The following is a 14,745-nucleotide window of genomic DNA, read 5'->3' on the forward strand; positions in this document are numbered from 1 at the left end:
TGAAAAATTTTCAGCAAAGCACGTGGTACATAATTTATCAAAGGAGGATAGACCGGTTACAGCCATAGCTTCACTTGAGCAAGGAGAGTGGGAAAGGGCAGGGAAGAAGGTTCCTAGTGGCACATCGACAGGAGCAGATGGTATCCCGATTATGTTGATAAAGAAGTTAGGACCAAAATCCAAGCAAACATTAATACAGGTAGTGAATAAAATGATAGTGGATGAGAAAGTCCCCAATGAATGCGATTAAGTAGAATTTGCATAAGGGAAAGGGGGACAAAGCTCACGTAAGTAACTACCGTCCCATAACAGTGACATCTATGGTCTACAGGGTGGTGATGAAGATTATAAAGGACAGATTGCAGGCTTGGGTGGAGAACGAGGGGGTGTTAGGGGAACTAGAAAATGAGGTCCGGAAACAAAGGAGGTTGGAGGACAATCTGTTTTCATTGACGCAATGTATAGAGATTGCTGAAAAGGAACACAGGCCCCTATGGCTAGCATTTCTGAATATTGAGGGAGCCTATGACAACGTTACTCAGGAGCATTTGTGGGACATACTGGGCACATTGTATGTGGAAAATGGAGTAATTAATCTTTTAAAAGATATATATAGAGGTAACAGAGTGGTCATAAAATGGGAAAAAAATGTATCAGGGCCTGTAGAGATACAGCGGGGGCTTAGACAAGGATGTCCTCTGCCCCTTTGTTGTTCATGTTGTACCTGCAAGGGTTGGAGACCAAGCTAGAGGGGAGCGGACTAGGCTTCAACCGATCGTTTTTCAAGCAAGGGGAATTGATTAAACAGACATTACCGGGACTAATATACGCGGACGATATAGTGATAATGGCTGACAACAAGGAAGACCTGCAGAAGTTGTTAGACATATGCAGTACAAAGAGAGATAGATTAGGCTTCAAGTATAGTAAGGAAAAATCTGCAGTCATGATATTTAATGAAGAGGGTGGCGAGCATAGAATACAGGAGTTCGTGCTAAAAGTAGTGAATGAGTACAAGTATCTTGGGGTGTGGATAAATAACAGTGTTGAGTATCTGACAGAGCATGAAAAATATGTAATGAATAAAGCTAGTAGGAATGCAGCTGTCATGAAAAATAGGGCACTGTGGAATTACAATAGGTATGAGGTGGTAAGAGGGATCTGGAAAGGGGTGATGGTTCCTAGCCTGACCTTCGGTAATGCGGTCCTGTGTATGAGGCCAGATGTTCAAGCAAGGCTGGAAATTAGGCAACGGGGAGTAGGGAGGTTAGCTTTGGGAGCACATGGCAATACACCAAATCAGGGGGTACAGGGTGATATGGGATGGGCGTCTTTCGAGAGCAGAGAGGCTAGCAGTAAGACAGCATTTGAGGAACGATTGAGAAAGATGGAGGAAAAGCGGTGGGCTAGGAAAGTTTTCAGATACCTGTATATAAAGAATGTTGACACGAAGTGGAGAAAGCGAACTAGGAAATTGACAAGCAAATATCTCTACAGCAGTAAGGAGGCAAATCAGCAATTATCGGGTAAGAAAAAGGTTAAAGAAACAGAGAGAGCTTTGTGGAAAACAGGGATGCTGACGAAATCGGCACTGGGAACATACCTGACCTTTAAACAGGAAATTGTCAAAGAAAATATCTATGATAATTGTAGGGGAAGTTCTTTGTTGTTTGAGGCCAGGACTGGAGTTTTGCGGACTAAGACGTATAGAGTCAGGTAACAGGAGATAGACGCTTTGTGCATTGCGTGCGGAGAGGAGGAGGAAACGGCTGAACACTTGATACTCTCCTGTAAAGGGCTTCACCCTACAGTGGAAGGCAGCGGGGCTGACTTACCCAAGGCATTGGGGTTTAGGGATAGTGAAGGAAAAGTGGATTTCAAGAGGTTAGAAGTAACCAAGCGAAGGTTATCTGATTGGTGGCTAAAAGCAAGACAGGAGTAAAATTTCACAAGACATGGCTAGGTGGCTTGAGCCACCACCCGATGTAAAGGGTTCAGCCGTATCCATCCATCCATCCATCCATCCACCCACCCACCCACCCACCCACCCACCCATCCATCCATCCATCCATCCATCCATCCATCCATCCATCCATCCATCCACCCATCCATCCATCCATCCACCCACCCACCCACCCATCCATCCATCCACCCACCCACCCACCCACCCATCCATCCATCCATCCATCCACCCATCCATCCATCCATCCATCCATCCATCCGTCCATCCGTCCGTCCATCCATCCATCCATCCATCCATCCATCCATCCATCCATCCATCCATCCATCCAGTGGTGCCACTGGCAAGAAGGTGGGTAGTGGATAGGTCGCCAGGCAACAGCTTTTTTTGGGGGACCCAGAGCTCTGAAGGAACCAGTGTAGAGAAGGAAGAATTAAGATCAAAAGGACAATGGAACCATAGGGGAAGAAAGAGACGCAAGCGCCAGGGCCAAGTTAATTCAGATATAGGTTTCATTAACATGGAAGGTGGCAGGAATAGACTGAAATGGGAGGAAATAGAAGAGCAGTTAAGGCAGGAGGAATTAATGGCATATGGTTTAGTGGAAACACATCTTAGAGACATGGAGCAACCACCCTGTAACCCAGACTGCGCATGGGAATATTGCAGTAGAACAGAGGGCAGCAGAAAGGGAGGTGGAATTGGGGCATTCATTCATAAAAGTATCAATTTTCAAAGGGTTAGACTGGGATGCAAGGAACATTTGTGGCTAAAAGAAACAGTGGCAGGGAAGCAAACACTCCTTGGCTTTGTGTACCTGTGGACAGGGGCTAATGCCAAAGAGGAAAACAGGAAAATGTTAGAATGTATTGCAAGTGACATTGATGAGCTAGGAGGACAGGGCGAGATAATTATATTAGGCGACATGAATGCACACATAGAAGACCTGGATGGGTACACGGATTCAACAGGAAGCATGCTGCAGGACATGTGTGACAGGCATGATTTAGTTGTCTGCAACAGCACCGAGAAGTGTGAAGGGCTCATAACATGGGAGGCGGGGAGTCTGCACTCGACGATAGATTATGCACTAATGTCACAGAGGATGTATAATAGATTAGGGGCAATGAACATAGATGAAGATGGTTCCAGAAGTCTAGGTAGTGACCACAAGCGTATCAAGTTGAGCTTCAGAAGAAAAAGCAATGTAGTACTGAAGCGAGATGAACAATCAGGGGGGAATTTTTACTCAAAAAAGCAATTGGAAGCAGCAGCCAAACAAATCGAGAAAGTAATTTTTGAGGATAGTGAAACAGAATGGACTTATACCAAATTAACTCGATTACTGGAGCTAGAGCTAGCTAAGATGCGAGTAAAGCTAAAAGGGAAAAGATACAAACCCAAGAGTTGGTGGGATGAGGAGGTCAAGAGAGCAATAGAAAAGCGCCAGGAAGCGTCCAGGGAACACAGATATTCCAAGAAGAGGGTGGAACCAAAATCCGAAGTAGAAAGAAAATGGGATACCTTCATAAAGTGTAGAAGGGACGCATCCTATTTGATTAATGAGAAAATTAGAAGAAAGGGTGCCCAATGGATGTCAAAAGTAAATAAAAAGGATAGAAAAGCAGCCCAAAAATTCTGGAAACATCTAAATGCAATGAGTAATAAGACTAGGCTAGAACAAAGGTTTATTGTTACTGATGAGGGTATTCGACTAGAAGGGGATGAAGCAATAAAACACATAGGAACAAGGATGACGGAAAAATTTTCAGCAAAGCACGTGGTACATAATTTATCGAAGGAGGATAGACTGGTTACAGCAATAGCTTCACTTGAGCAAGGAGAGTGGGAAAGGGCAGAGAAGAAGGTTCCTAGTGGCACATCAACAGGAGCATATGGTATCCCGATTATGTTGATAAAGAAGCTAGGACCAAAGTCCAAGCAAACGTTAATACAGGTAGTGAATAAAATGATAGTGGATGAGAAAGTCCCCAATGAATGCGATTAAGTAGAATATGCATAAGGGAAAGGGGGACAAAGCTCACGTAAGTAACTACCCTCCCATAACAGTGACATCTATGGTCTACAGGGTGGTGATGAAGATTATAAAGGACAGATTGCAGGCTTGGGTGGAGAACGAGGGGGTGTTAGGGGAACTACAAAATGAGTTCCGGAAACAAAGGAGGTTGGAGGACAATCTGTTTTCATTGACGCAATGTATAGAGATTGCTGAAAAGGAACACAGGCCCCTATGGCTAGCATTTCTGAATATTAAGGGAGCCTACGACAACGTTATTCAAGAGTATCTGTGGGACATACTGGGCACATTGGATGTGGAAGATGAAGTAATTAATCTTTTAAAAGATATATAAAGGTAGCAGAGTGCTCATAAAATGGGAAAAAAAGGTATCAGGGCCTATAGAGATATAGCGGGGGCTTAGACAAGGATGTCCTCTGTCCCCTTTGTTGTTCATGTTGTACCTGCAAGGGTTGGAGACCAAGCTAGAGGGGAGCGGACTAGGCTTCAACCTATCTTTTTTCAAGCAAGGGGAATTGATTAAACAGACATTACCGGGACTAATATACGCGGACGATATAGTGATAATGGCTGACAACAAGGAAGACCTGCAGAAGTTGTTAGACATATGTGGTACAGAAGGAGATAGATTAGGTTTCAAGTTTAGTAAGGAAAAATCTGCAATCATGATATTTATTGATGAGGGCGGCAAGCATAGAATACAGGAGTTCACGCTAGAAGTAGTAGATCAGTACAAGTATCTCGGGGTGTGGATAAATAATGGCGCTGAGTATCTGACAGAGCATGAAAAATATGTAATGGATAAAGCTAGTAGGAATGCAGCTGTCATGTCATGAAAAATGGGCCACTGTGGAATTACAATAGGTATGAAGTGGTAAGAGGGATCTGGAAAGGGGTGATGGTCCCTAGCCTGACTTTCGGCAATGCGGTCGTGTGCATGGGACCAGATGTTCAAGCAAGGTTAGAAATCAAACAACGCGGCGTAGGGAGGCTAGCTTTGGGAGCACATGACAATACACCAAATCAGGGGTACAGGGCGATATGGGATGAGCGTCATTCGAGAGCAGAGAAGCTAGCAGTAAGAAAACATTTGAGGAGCGATTGAGAAAAATGGGGGAAAATCAGTGGTCTAGGAAAGTTTTCAGATACCTGTATATAAAGAATGTTGACACGAAATGGAGAAAGCGAACTAGAAAATTGACAAGCAAATATCTGGACAGCAGTAGGGGGGCAAATCAGCAATTATTGGTTAAGAAAAAGGTTAAAGAAACAGAGAGAGCTCTGTGGAAAACAGGCATACTGACGAAATCGGCACTGGAAACATACAGGTTTTTGAAGCAGGAAATTGCCAAAGAAAATATCTATGGTAATTGTAGGGGAACCTCTTGGCAGCAGCGACGTGCCCCGTGCGCACTGTGTTAACAGTTGTACGCTCTTGTCACAGGCACAAACCGCTTGGCTGCACTCAGCGCCCGCACCGGACCAAGCCAGCTCTCCACGCCGGACTTCAGATTGTTACGCCAGATTTTCCGCAAGTTGTACCAGGAGGCGTGACCGTCAGCTGCGCAGAACTACTGCGCTGCCCTACGCCAGTGCCAGGAGCTACAAAAGGAGCCACATCAGCGCAGCTAGCCTCACTTGGCAGCAGCGACGTGCCCCGTGCACACTGTGTTAACAGTTGTACGCTCTTGTCACAGGCACAAACCGCTTGGCTGCACTCAGCGCCCGCACCGGACCAAGCCAGCTCTCCACGCCGGACTTCAGATTGTTACGCCGGATTTTCCGCAAGTTGTACCAGGAGGCGTGACCGTCAGCTGCGCAGAACAACTGCGCTGCCCTACGCCAGTGCCAGGAGCTACAAAAGGAGCCACATCAGCGCAGCTAGCCTCACTTGGCAGCAGCGACGTGCCTCGTGCGCACTGTGTTAACAGTTGTACGCTCTTGTCACAGGTTAGTGTTATCGCCGTATCGATTCCTTGACTTATCTTCTGTATTGTGTGTCGTCGCTGCTGCCTGATTTTGGACTTGTGCTTGTGTGTTGTCTCAAGCTGCAGTGCGTTATTATCTTGTTGCACCCGAAAGGCTGCTTGCTTTCAAATGTCTAAAGAGTTAAATAAGCTGAAGGAAGAAATGAGGGCTGAATTAGTTAAACTTAAAGACGAAGTAAAACTTGAACTGAAGGCCTTTCGAGAGGCTATGGAAAGAGATTTGCGAAACGAAATTCGTGAGCTAAAAATCGAGCAAAAAAGCTTGACCGAGAGCCTTGAGTTCGCGCATGGGACAATAGAGGACATCAAAAAACAACTGGATGATGAGGTTTCCAAAAACGTGCAACTATCAACTGATAATGAGGCGCTGTGTGCCAGATGCGCATCTCTCGAAAGTAAATTGCAAAATGCAGAAAGCAGGCTTACTCTGGCTGAACAATATTCAAGTAAGTGTAACATTGAAATACAAGGAATAGCAGAGACTGAAGGCGAATCCCTGAGTGACATTCTCTCTAAAATTGGCAACACCATCTCAGAACCGATAGAAGAAGCTGACATTGAAGTCTGCCATCGCGTGCCGACGTGAACTGCTGGGAAATCGCGCATCCTCGTCCAATTCAAATCCCGCAGGAAGCGAGACATTGTCCTGACGAAGGCGAAAAAAACACGGCTTACAAGCAAAGACATCGGCCTAGACAAATCAGATGCAATATATGTTAATGAGCACCTCTGTCCCGCATTGAAGAAACTACTTGCAATGGCTGTGAAAAAAAAAAAAATATGAGTGTAACTGGAAATCGGTGTGGTCCTACAACGGGAAAATCTTTGCCAAGCAGGCAGATAACACGCCCACTGTGCATGTGACAGGTGAGGACGTTGTCGACAAGATTTTTTCTACTCAAGCGGGCAACACAGCTCGTGATGCCGATAACGTGTGATTGCCGACATCGTGCTCATCTGGCTATCTGCTTCGTGTTTTCAAGCATTGAAAGATGGATTATCAGGAGCTTACTCTGCCATCTGATGTGAAGTTTGATTATTTATCATGCCAATCATTTATGCATATCAATGCACGTTCAGTGAACCGTAAAGAAACTGACATTGTCCTTTTATTACAGCAATTTTGCTCTCAATTTTCTGTCCTAATGCTGTCGGAAACTTGGTATACAAACAGCAGCAAAATGTTGGAACTAGATGGTTACAATAACTTCTTTCTTAATCGTAAAAACAGCAGGGGTGGTGGCGTCGCAATTCTAGTTGCAAAGCACAAGAAGTGTGAAATTTTGCCGGAATTCAGTAAGACCACTGTGGATTATGAAATCTTAACGCTGAAAAATAAACAAGAAATAATTTCTGTCTTGTATCGTCCACCAACTGGGAATGTTGCACGCTTCTTAGAATTTTATGAAGACTTCTTGGAATTTATTTGTAAAAACAACCTTAGGCTCATCAGTGGTGGTGATTTTAACATAAACATGTTAGAGGAAAATAACTGTGTTCGTGACTTTAGCACAAAACTGGTTTCATCTGGTTTCATAAATGTGATTAAAACACCAACTCGAATTACATGTTCTACATCATCCATGCTAGATCTCATTGTTACGAATCTTGACACTGAAATTTACAATGCAGGCACAGTTGCCTGCGACGTTAGTGATCACTGTCCTACTTTCTTAACATATCGCATTGATTCACTGGACAGGAATGTGAAAAGGGAAACATTTTTTGTTCAGCGCATTACCGAAGGAAAGCTAATCTCGTTCAAGAATGAAATCATGAACCAAGATTGGTCTGCCGTGCTAAAAAATGTGGATGCGAATGACGCGTATAACGAATTCATAAATCGTTTTGTGTGCATCTATGCTAAACATTTCCCTTTGCAAACTATCGTGCCAACAAAAAAAGATTAAGAAACCATGGGTCACTCGAGAACACTTACAAATGATCAAAAATAAAAATCGTCACTTTCATTCTTTCTTGCGTGCACGTTCAAAAGAAACTCTAAAGGAGTTTAAAATATTGCGGAATAAGCTAAACGCTGAGCTTCGGAGAGCCAAATCTTTATACTATGAGCAGTTATTTGCAGACTGCGCTCGACAACGCCCGGATGCTGCATGGAAAGCAATAAACACTGTTTTGGGTCGTAAAAGTAAAAGTTCCCTTCCGGATGTTTTAACACATGAAGGTGGTGAATTGAGCGGTAAAGCGCTTGCGGATTACCTTAACAATCATTTTGTGAGTATTGCAAATCCTTGTGACTATCCTCCAGATACAACTGGAATCTCCACTAGTACAATGAAAACAATATACCTTCAGCCTACTGATGAGCAGGAGATTTATAACACTTTCATGTTGCTCCGAAACAGTAAGGCGCTTGATATTGAAAACATTCAAATCATGCCGATAAAGTATGTATTGACCTTACTTACATCCGTACTTGCTTACATATTTAATTTAATACTGGATTCTGGCGTCTTTCCTGAAAAAATGAAATGTGCCAGGGTTTCTGTAATCTTCAAGGGCGGCGACCCAAACTTGGCAACAAACTATCGCCCAATTTCAGTCCTCCCTGTATTTTCTAAGGCACTAGAAAAAATCATTTTTGCTCGTATAACTAACTTCTTTAACAAAGAAAACATAATAACAACAAATGCACAGTTCGGTTTTAGGAAGGACAGATCGACGGAAACTGCTTTACTAACATTAAAAGAAAATATTTTACGAAACATAGAAAGTAATTTTTTCTCGTTGGCTGTTTTTATAGATTTCAGCAAGGCTTTTGACTGTCTGGATCATAACATTCTTCTATCCAAAATACAAGCTTACGGGATCCGCGGCACGTGTCTAGCTTTGCTGAAATGCTACCTCAGCAACAGGTTTCAGAGAGTGTTTGTCAAAAACTGCAGCTCATCCCTTTTTCCGATAAAGAGTGGCGTACCCCAGGGAAGTGTGTTAGGTCCGCTGTTGTTCAATACATACGTTAATGACTTGGTGAATATTGATAATACAGTAAAACTAGTGATATATGCTGATGATAGTACTATTCCTATTTCTGGCCCAAATGCTGATGGTTTAATCATGCAATGTAATGAATTTTTAGCTAAGCTATCCACATGGTCCAAGTTAAACAGACTTCAAATCAATTGCACTAAAACTAAAGCTATTATGTGCCGCGCTAAAAACAAATTAGTTGAAATAAATCACACTATAACCTATGAGCACCAAGAAATTGAAATCGTTGACAACCATAAAATATTAGGTGTACATTTTTCCTCACATCTAACCTGGGATGCTCACATTGATCACCTTCGTAAAAAACTTTCCTCGATTACAGGAGTTATATCGCGCTGTCGTACTGTACTTCCACCCAAGATAAAACTTCAGGTATATCATGCTTTGTTTAACTCTCATTTAAGATACTGCAGTCTAGTTTGGGGCACAACCACAAAAACCAATTTAAATAAACTCCTGGTTTTACAGAAAAAAATCATCCGTTACATAGCAAATATTGAGCCCATGGAAACTACAAAGGGTGCATTTGAATCATTCAATATCATAAGTGTAGACAAGTTGTATGTATTTTGCCTATTACAGTCAATCTACTTTTCCTCCCCTGAAGTTACTAACCTTCTAAAGTCCTTGGCATCCTTAGAGCGACGAAATATTAGCGTGCAAACAAGAAATGTTGATGCGTGGGCAGTTCCTCATTTTCGTACACTTTATAAATATCAGTCACTTACCCATAACCTCCCTACAATACTAAACAAATATAGACACACAGTGGGCTTGAACAAAAAACAATTACATTCCTGTTTTGTGCAGTTGTGATCCATTAATTTTTGTTTGTTGTTTCCGCGTATGTGCTTTTCAGTTGTTTTATTTTGGTTTCAGTTTATTACTGGTAGCTTTATGTGATTGACATCATTATTACCTGTCACAGTAACTGTTTTATTATTTCCCTATTACTGTCTACCTATGTACTATTCATCTATTATGTTTCTATTCTTTACGCTGCTGCCTTCTAATGGTCTCTTGGGCCTCGTCAAGCTTTTGTGTAGCTTTTAGCCCAAGAGACCATCCAGTTGTCTTCTGGAAATAAAGATGTACTGATGATGTACTGATGTTTGAGGCCAGGACGGGAGTTTTGCGGACTAAGACATATATGGTGACTTCCAATCGCAGAGTTGGAGCACTTCAGGAGCAAAGTTTTCTGCTCTTTTAGGAGCAACTGTATTCCAAACGCAGATCTGAGGTACGGATCGCGTCTTCCAATCGTAGACAGGGAGCGGTTGCCGAGCCGAGATTGCTCTGTGGAGCAGTCAGGACTGCTCCGCCGAAATCGGCGGATCCGACCGGAAGTTTGCGTGACGTTCTTTTTCAGCGGCGATAGCGGCGCCCTACATGCTCTGGCCAGAGCAAGTGTACTCCAATCGCAATTTCAGGTCGCGCGCTCTGCGCCGGATTCAGGCGCTCTGTCACCGAGCGTGCAGACCGCTCCGGGCCTGCGATTGGAATTCACCAATAGAGTCAGGTACCACGCGATAGACATGTGCGTTGCGTGCGGGGAGGAGCAAGAAATGGCTAAACACTTGATACTTTTCTGTAAAGGGCTTCACCCTACAGTGGAAAGCAGCGGGGCTGATTTATCCAAGGCATTGGGGTTTAAGGACAGTGAAGGGAAAGTATATTTTAAGCGGGTAGAAGTAACCAAGCGAAGGTTATCCGATTGGTGGCTAAAATCAAAACAAGAGTAAAATTTCATAAGTCATGGCTAGGTGGCTTGAGCCACCGCCCCGATTTAAAGGGTTCAGCCTTATACATCCATCCATCCATCCATCCATCCAAACTTCATGCTGTGATTGTGTTTCCAAAGCCTACTTTCATTAAGGAACTGTGCAGCTTCCTAGGTCTTTGTTCCTATTTTCAACGTTTTATTTGCAACTTTGTCGCCATTGTTGCCCGTCAACAAAGCTTGTCGGCAGCAATGTGGATTTTTCAAGTTGGTCGTCTGCATTTGACGACGCCTACAACACCTTGCGCAGGTCTCCTTGCGACACCACCAATCTTGCGCCACTTCGACCTACAAGCCCCAACTGAAGTACACACGGACGACAGTGGTATCGGACTTTGTGCTGTGCTTGCTCAGCGCAAGTCTGGATTCAAGGAATATGTGGTTGCTTATGCCAGCTGCACCCTCATGGAAGCCAAATCCAACTACTCCGTTACAGAAAGAGAGTGCTTGGACATTGGGCCCTTGGAAAGTTTCTACCTTATCTCTCTGGCCGTCCTTTTGACGTGGTCTCCGACCACCGTGCCTTATGTAGGTTTTCTCCGTTAAAAGATTCCTCCGGTCGCCTGGCTCGATGGGCTCTCAGTCTACAAGAATATATAACAGACGTGTCATTTATCGGTTGGGCCACAAAATCAGGACGCTGATGCCCTGTCCTGCTCCCCGCTACCGGCCGCGATTGCCAGCCTCTCCGCCCTAGAATCTGCTGGGCCTTCGCTCACCACCTGCAACATGCCTTCTGAGCAACGTAAAGGTCAGTGGATTGTCTCTCTTCAAGACTATCTCTGCGATCCATCTACGGCTCCAGCGTACCGCGCCCTTCGATGCCAAGCTTCACATTTTGCAATTCGTGATAACGGATGGACGGAAATGGCTTCTCGTCATTCTCCGACATCTCCATATCCCATATCTGCACCTGTTTTCACATAGGAGTATTCAAGACACATGCTTGAATCCATCTCCAGTACTACTGGCGTGGCATTTATAACTTCATCGTCAAGTCCGCTATTGCCCGTCCTGTCAACGCTGCAACAATAACGTTAATAAGGCTCATTTTGAAGTTGCCTGTTTTTGGATAGGAGAAAGAAAGGGAGAAAACTTGGCGCTTTTTCCATCAGGTCGAGTGCATTTATCTAAAAATTTTGGATATCAAGCGCAGACTTGTTTACAGCCTATTAAGATGCAAGACAATTTTTTTTTTCACAGACAATTGGGTTGCAGTGCTCAGCTCTGACCTGAAGACCCAATTCCGGGCTGTGAGCCGAGCTTTGGAGTCGCCGAGGGCCAAGGGCGCCTGGCCACATCACGCGACCAGCAGTGAAGCAGGGAAAGAAGAAAAGCGCAATGCAGACCCCACTCGATCTACGAAAGTGCACCTTTGAATGAATTTTGACGAAACTAATGTTTTTACCACCACCACAGACAATCGCTTGGTCCAAGTGCAACCTGATATCAAAAACCTTAATGATAAGTCACTTAAGTTTCTTGTATCTAACAGCAGCTAACGCACCATAATATTGTTTCCTTTGCTGTACAGCACAATTCAAGCACTCTGCCAGAGATTGACGATCAGTTCATCCAGTGCCATTCAGAATGCTGCAGTGCATGTAGCTCCGCTAGAACTTTCTCTTGATTAGGAAACCAAAGTCGAATATTTTTTTTCCTGTCAATGTTTTCGGTCCATGAAAAATATAAGGACAGACCAACACGCCTTCAAGCAAAATACCTTTATTATTTCAGTCGGTAAGCTACTACCATAGGTTCGCCATGCTTAAAACAGTAAATGATGCTGAAGAGTATACTTACAGGAGGAGATATGGTTCCAGCTGATGCCAGCCATAAAAAATACATCGATAAGGTGGTAACCTAGCTGGCGGTTCCCTTCAACTCGGCCTTACCAGCGGTGGCTACAACAAACACTTTGCTCTCTTAACAAAGCGGTTCGCTGGCTGAACACGCTCTTAGCGCACTAGGCCCAGGTTCTATCCATGCCACCGTGTGTTCACATTTAACGTTACCTAACCGTAATTAGTAAAGATAGGTCGTTTCCTGCGCCCGTCCAACAGTATTTTCCGATGTCATGAAAGTTGGCAGCGGACTTACCAAAATAAGGCATCGTCTCCGTCTTGGTTCGGCAACGTTGCAACGGTGATCGGCACCGAACATTGCCTTTCTTTTTCTTGTTTTGCGGTCTGGTTGCATGCATAATTACTAGGGAAAGCATGTTACAAGCGCAGCGACGTTTATGCAGTATTTAACATCACACACTTAAATGCAAGTGTTAGGCATACGTACTTGAGCACAGCGCGGCGGCGCCACGAAAACGAGATTCAAAAGTGAACGCGGCACCACCTAAACTTGTTTTTTGATGAGAAAAATGCGTTACTTCTCCGAACATATAATGATAACACTTATACTTTTACAACTGTATTGTTTCAATAAGCGAAGCAGGCAGTTCTCATTTTGGTTAGTGTCGCCACCTGCTGCTGGAAAATGTGGAGTGCAACGGCGCCCTGTTTGAATAGAAATTCGATGTTTGAAGTTTCAAAGCATAGTTTCGACGTGTGCATCGGTCACCGATCATGCAAGCTTGCGTTGCGACATCGGTTTTAAATATATGGCAGGCAGCTTCAATCATGAATACATAAGATGCTCATACGACCATAGGTCGCGTGGTTTCCAAGAGCTAAGTACTTGCTTTGTGCAGGTTGTTACTAGTCATCCGCGTTACGTAAAACATTCGTATTAGGGCCGCGAAATAATGAAAACCTTAGTACAGCACAGAGTAGATGGAGGTGGGAAGCTCGGCGTCGACTCGCTACGAATTGGCTCCCCCTTTGTCTTGCAGAAGCGCAACTGGAAGTTGGGAATTTAAATTGTCATTTGTGTCCGACTGATACTAATTGGAACACCTAGTGGGCTCGGACTTATTTTTTTCATTGTATACACATGGTACTGTTTTATTTTACATTTAGTGCAGTAAACAAAAGTGCACAAAGAACTGAGATAAAGCAAGACAGATTGTTTCAGTAGTTCATTCCCTTTATTTTTCTCTTATAGGTACAAGCATGGAAACTTGAACTGCGATGCAAGACCCGTGGTGAGACTGCATGGACATGACCAACAACTAAGCACTGACACACATTTCTCCAATTAAAATTCCCAAAGAGAAACGTTGCAGCCAGGTGGTCATCTGTTGAAAGGAATAAAATGTTCAAGCACAGCCTTCATCCCTGAAGTCTTCAGTTGGAACCGGTTGTGCAGGGAAAAAGTAATTCAGACTAATTCAAGTAATTTTCAGCTATGGCAAGGAACAAGTGTGCCTTCTGGATGGGCCAAAAGATCTCTGCCTGCAGTTTTCTGGAATAAATGTGCCCTTTAAATGCCCTTCGATGGGCACAGCAAGTACTCTTTTTAAAGAGTTTGCATAGACTCCCAAATAGAAACACTGATATAATGCAGTAGGATACAACTTTATGGCCCACTGGGTGCTGTAATACTCCAGTGATAAACTGCAACAGTGAATGAGTTGAGCTTTATAACAGTTTATATCAAGAAAGCTAGATGCGTCCAAATTGAGCTCATAATTTTGTCTGGTGGTTAGAGTCTTCAAGTCACAAAAAAAATGGACTCCTTCCTTGACAGACAATTCTGTATGGCGGTCATGAATGCAGGCAGAGCTTTACTGCAGACTTATGGTGAATCTGACTCCACCGTCACTTTCCTTCTCGGTGACCACAAAGCCAACAGAGGCGCTTGCTGCGAGGCGCACTGGTTTTAATACAGCAACACCCCCTTTTTTTGTCTACATCGAGGTGAGAGTTCAGTACAGTAAACACCTTTGCAAGTCTTTCAAGGTGGTTACTGACCTTTTGGTTGTGATATTAATTGCAATGCTAGACCACAACATGAGGGCATGGTCCACCCATGTCTTGACATACACTGTTTGGCTGCAGCTGGGAAAAAGAGG

At 43.8% G+C, this 14,745-nt stretch overlaps 1 protein-coding gene across 5 annotated transcripts in view; it reads left to right on the plus strand.

The window, feature by feature from the left end:
- LOC144096761 (uncharacterized) overlaps window positions 1-14,515 on the plus strand; it is a 35,455-nt gene extending 20,940 nt beyond the window's left edge. Inside the window, exons 1-3 of one of the 5 annotated variants that reach the window (XM_077629636.1) lie at window positions 5,682-5,948; window positions 11,029-11,529; window positions 11,982-13,828. In XM_077629636.1, coding sequence (XP_077485762.1) covers window positions 11,508-11,529; window positions 11,982-12,157 — 198 coding nt within the window. In that variant the 5' untranslated portion in view covers window positions 5,682-5,948; window positions 11,029-11,507 and the 3' untranslated portion in view covers window positions 12,158-13,828. The other 4 variants (XR_013306845.1, XR_013306847.1, XM_077629635.1 and 1 more) reach the window with 4 other exon arrangements.
- The last annotated feature ends 230 nt before the right edge of the window (window positions 14,516-14,745 follow it).

This window comes from Amblyomma americanum, chromosome 7, assembly GCF_052857255.1.
Source record: "Amblyomma americanum isolate KBUSLIRL-KWMA chromosome 7, ASM5285725v1, whole genome shotgun sequence".
Taxonomy (NCBI): Eukaryota; Metazoa; Arthropoda; class Arachnida; order Ixodida; family Ixodidae; genus Amblyomma; species Amblyomma americanum.